Source organism: Lolium rigidum, chromosome 7 (genome assembly GCF_022539505.1).
Source record: "Lolium rigidum isolate FL_2022 chromosome 7, APGP_CSIRO_Lrig_0.1, whole genome shotgun sequence".
NCBI lineage: Eukaryota > Viridiplantae > Streptophyta > Magnoliopsida > Poales > Poaceae > Lolium > Lolium rigidum.
Window position 1 is genome coordinate 36,979,408 of NC_061514.1, and position 4,398 is coordinate 36,983,805.

The 4,398-nt window shown below is 57.5% G+C and overlaps 1 protein-coding gene across 1 annotated transcript; it reads left to right on the top strand.

Moving 5' to 3' along the window:
- Positions 1 to 365: 365 nt before the first annotated feature.
- On the top strand, positions 366 to 740 carry LOC124671188 (auxin-responsive protein SAUR36-like). The gene has a single exon (XM_047207597.1). It carries the CDS (start codon positions 366 to 368, stop codon positions 738 to 740), a length of 375 nt encoding a protein of 124 aa, XP_047063553.1.
- Positions 741 to 4,398: the final 3,658 nt, after the last annotated feature.

A 4,398-nucleotide genomic window follows, 5' to 3' on the forward strand; every position in this document is an offset into this window, starting at 1 on the left:
GTTTCGTGTTCGGTGCATGCATGGGGGCATGGCTAATGCCCCGCCTGGTCGATCGGGATCAGGAACAACGCGTGGAAGCTGCACGGAGCACCCCAGGTTGGCAGCAGCCGGAGCCGGGGAGGATGTATGCATGCCCGATCTCATCTCATCTTGCCGGCGTGTCGCGCGCGCGCAGCAACACAAACATCATCTCTGCAACTTTCGCCTACCCGGCGCTATATATTGCCCGCTCCCCGCTATTCCACTCCACCAGTTCAATCCATCTGCTCGCAACCAAGTTTCCCAACCCGACAGCAGCATCGAGCGGGCAAGCGCTCTCCCACGTCCGACCGTCGTGCCCAGCTCGTCTCAGCAAACAGCCAATCATGTGCAACGTGATCACGATCGCGTCGGCGGCCTGGCTGCGCCGAGCCGTGCGGCGGTGGCGCGCCTGCGGCACCGCGTCAGCGGAGGTGCCGGCAGGGCACGTGGCGGTGTGCGGAGAGGGCGCGCGGTTCGTGGTGCGGCTGGCACACCTAGGCCACCCGGCCTTCTTAGAGCTGCTCAGGCAGGCGGAGGAGGAGTACGGCTTCCCGCCTAGCGCATCCGGCCCGGTCGCGCTCCCCTGCGACGTGGACCGCCTCCGCGACGTCCTGAGCCGCGTCTCCTCTTCTTCCGACAGCGACTACGAGGAGCGCCGCCGAGGCGGGGAGTCGAGGCCGCTGCTGAAGGGTGTGGCCGGGGAGAAGCTCGTCTTCTGAGCGATCGATGGAACGATGAAAGCAACACAACGACAGCGGCTGATGTGTTGACACGGTCTTCCGGCCGGAAGCGGGAAAAAGTAAAGCGAAGCAGCTAGGACGCGTGCGTGCCCCGGCCAAGAAGTCCGTGCAAGCGCCGAGTGCGTCGAATCAAAGGCCGATCGAGCGTGCTCCCGTGCCCTGCGTACTTCCGGCGATCGGGCACCTTCTGTATGGTAGCTAGGTAGGAGTATGGCGGTAGTCACTGTGTGGTAGCACTAGCAGTTGGTTGAAGAAGGCGACGATTTTTTGGATTGGTTTCTCTGTAACTCTGTCTATAATCGGTTGGGCAAAACCATTGCCGAGAAATACAGACTGGTTGATCGATTTATGCATGCAATTTCTCCTCGGTTGCATCTTATATATGGATATGCCCGTGATGTTCATGATGGATGCCATTAGCCTTTGCTCGAAAAGCTCGTGCCGATACAGGTATGCATTCGCCGGAACACAAGGCATGCCCCGCCTTAGAGTTAGAACGGGTGCAATCTTCAACTTTGAAGCTAGTATACCCTTTACAGGATAATCACCCAAAGGTCCACTATTTAGATCACTAAGGCTTTCTTTGGTATATAGGTTGCATGGGAATTGGCGAGAATTTTTTTTTATGATATAAGGTGAAACCCACACCTTGACCTAATCCATTCAAATCACAAAATCCCAAATTCACTAGTCAAGGGGGTAAATATTTAGGTTGAGAAAAATGCACTAGTAGTGGGACGTACGGATGGAGTAGGAAGGCTCGATGTATCGGATAGACTCTGTTTCGAAAAAAAGAAATGCGAGCCAAGCCGAAGCTGTGCCTAGCCGTGGACTGGATGGCACTGCTTCCCCACCTACGACATCAGAACGTGGATATTCAAGAAAAAGGAAACCGGGATTGATCCGTGGCAGGTCACACGAACACACGAAACGCATGCGTATTAAGTGTGATCTATAGATGTCACCATGGTCCAACCGTTTGAGACCCTGGGCGAAAATCCGAAAATAACAAACGTCAGATTAGATGTAAAAAGGATGTGGGGGGAACATTTTCCCAGTCGCACCCCGATATTCGCCCATCAGCGGTGATAGTTTCAAAAAATTGTCTTCCTACTACACAAAAGCATTGCCAAAGTTCAGCGATCGGATCAACCATATTCCGGCGATCGGAACAGAAGCTAGAGGATAACAAGCTCATCGGCGGTCCCTTCCCGAGCCTCCTCTGGCGCGGCATCGGCCAGCGAAGCATCAGCCGCTGGAGTAGACGTCGAAGCGGAGGACGAAGCAGCCGACGGGGGCTGGAGGATGTCTTGGCGACGAGCGTCGTACCAAGCTCTCGTCTCCTCGTCCATCTTGCCGTCGTTACCGTCGATCAGGAACGCCAGGTCGGTGTTCCTCTTCTTCGCCGCGGAGATTTCCTTCAGCAAGGCTATCCGGACGCCCTGGTTGGCGAGCATCTCCTTGCACCGCACGTCGTGCTTGTCGTCCCTCCCGGCGGCATGCGCCCTCGCGTCGGCCCAGCACTTGTCGAAGGACGCCTGCAACCTTTCGCTGGATGTCCCGCCTTCTTCAGCTCTTTCAGCTTCTTCTGGCCGAGCTCACTGCGGTCGGCCGACGCGGCAGGGGCTGGATCGTCGGGGTTGTACTGCTCGCCCTTGTTACTCTCGAGATTCTTGTGCACCTCCTTCCACTCCTCGCACTTCTCGATGTGGGCGTAGACGTTGAGGTACTTGAACGTCTGGTCGTCGGTGTCTTCCGCGTACATGTCGAACGCCCGCCGCATCTGCAAATAAAGGCTAGCGAATCAAGACTAAACCTAGGCGATCCAGGGTCGATGGAGGAGCCACGACGAGTGAGCATACCTTGTCCTCAAAGTCGGCGCCGCTCACCGGGCGTTCGTCGATTCCTCTTGTATGCCATGTCACTTGCTGCACGCCACCTGAATGATCCTCCAATGGGTGCCCATTGCCTTGTCGCCGCGTATCATCACCGTCTTGTTGAAGTATGGATCGACGATTTTGCGCTCGTCGAACGCCAACTTGACCCGCTGCCAATACGTCTCGAAGTTTTGATTGGCGTCGGTAATGCCGTTCATGGAAACGGTCTTCCAAGCTTCGGCGAGGCACTCCTCTTCGTTGCCCATCCATTTGATCCGCGGCTCGGCCGGCGGCGAGTTCTTCTTCCTTCTCTTCCTCCCCTTGGTCGACGCCGCCCTGGGTTCGGTCGCGTCCTCTTCGTCGACCTCCTGGTCGAGGTCGGCCTGTTCATCTCTTCGTCAACGTCTTGGGTACCGTTGTTCAGATCGTCGACGGCACCCCGCGATGCGACGGCTTCCGTCGCCCTTGCCTCCTCTTGTGTGAAGAAACCCGGGCTCGACGCGGCGGCCGTGGAGCCCGATGTGATCATCTCGTGCATCACTCCGTCATTCGGCGGCGGCATCCCGGGGTTGGAGAAGGAGAGCGGCCCATGGCGCAGGGCAGGCGAGATGCCCTCGTACATCGGACCGTCATACTCCAGCGGTGACGGCATAAACCCCGCCATGTCGGCGGCGTAGGTGTCCTGGAACATAGCCGTGGCCGGTGACGCCGGCGAGAAAGTGGAAGGAGATCCGATCGTACTTGGGTCGGCCATGGCCTGGGGAATTGGCCGACGCGCGGCTGGGAGAAGTTCATGGACACCAGCATCACCTGTTCGTTCGCCGCCGCCGCCGCCACCTTCTTCGTGTTAAGCTTCTTCTCCCTCTCCGACCTGCCGCGAGTTTCGTTCCGCCGCCGCTCGACATCCGCCACCCACATTGCGTTTTTCATGCCCGGCGGCCTTTTTTTTGGCGCCCGCGGCTTCCTCGCCTTCGGCGCGCCATCGGCGGCAAGCTTCTTCGGCGGCATGGTGGTGGAAGGGAAGAGGAGGAGCTGCAACTGTGGGGAGAATGGCGGTAGCACCTCCGAAATTCGATGGGGAAAATGGTTCTATGCGGCGTATTTTGGAGGAAAAACAAAATAAATGGAGGGAACTACCTGTTCTGTCACCGACAACGCGGGCCCGTTCGACGTTTCGCGCATTTTTGTTTCTTCACCGGGACCTCGGGAAGCCGGGGATGGCCTGGTCTCTCTAGATGGATTAAAAGCCAAATTCGAGGGAAAACAAGGAGCCGGGAGCGCGGCTAGGCCGAATAACGCCGTCCAGATGAAAAAAAAGGGCTGCTGGGAGTCTTGTCGGGGAGACAGCTTGAGATGCTCTAACCGGAAGAAACCGGGAATGCCCAGGGTGAGATAGATCGAACCTACGTACGTATGTATGCGCGTGGATCAAGTTGCAGGCTACGCAGCCTCAGTGTGCCTGCCAGATTCAGTGGATGCCGATGCGCAGGTTGGCAGCTCGTGTGTGTCCTGCACGGCCACCGCCGCGGTAGTGACCAGGTAGTTGCCTTGTGTAGTAGCCTGGTCCTCCTGGAGATGGAGGGACTGCCTTTGTCTACTCCGGTCTTGTGTGTTCGCACCGGTCTGTATTGGATTACTGAACTCGACACAGATCGATGAAGGGGTCTGTGACGAGGCAGTTGCCTAGCTTGCCCTGTGGTAGCCTGGTCCTCTCATCCTCTGGGAGGGACTGCCTTCTCTAGTTTGGTCCTCGATCGGGA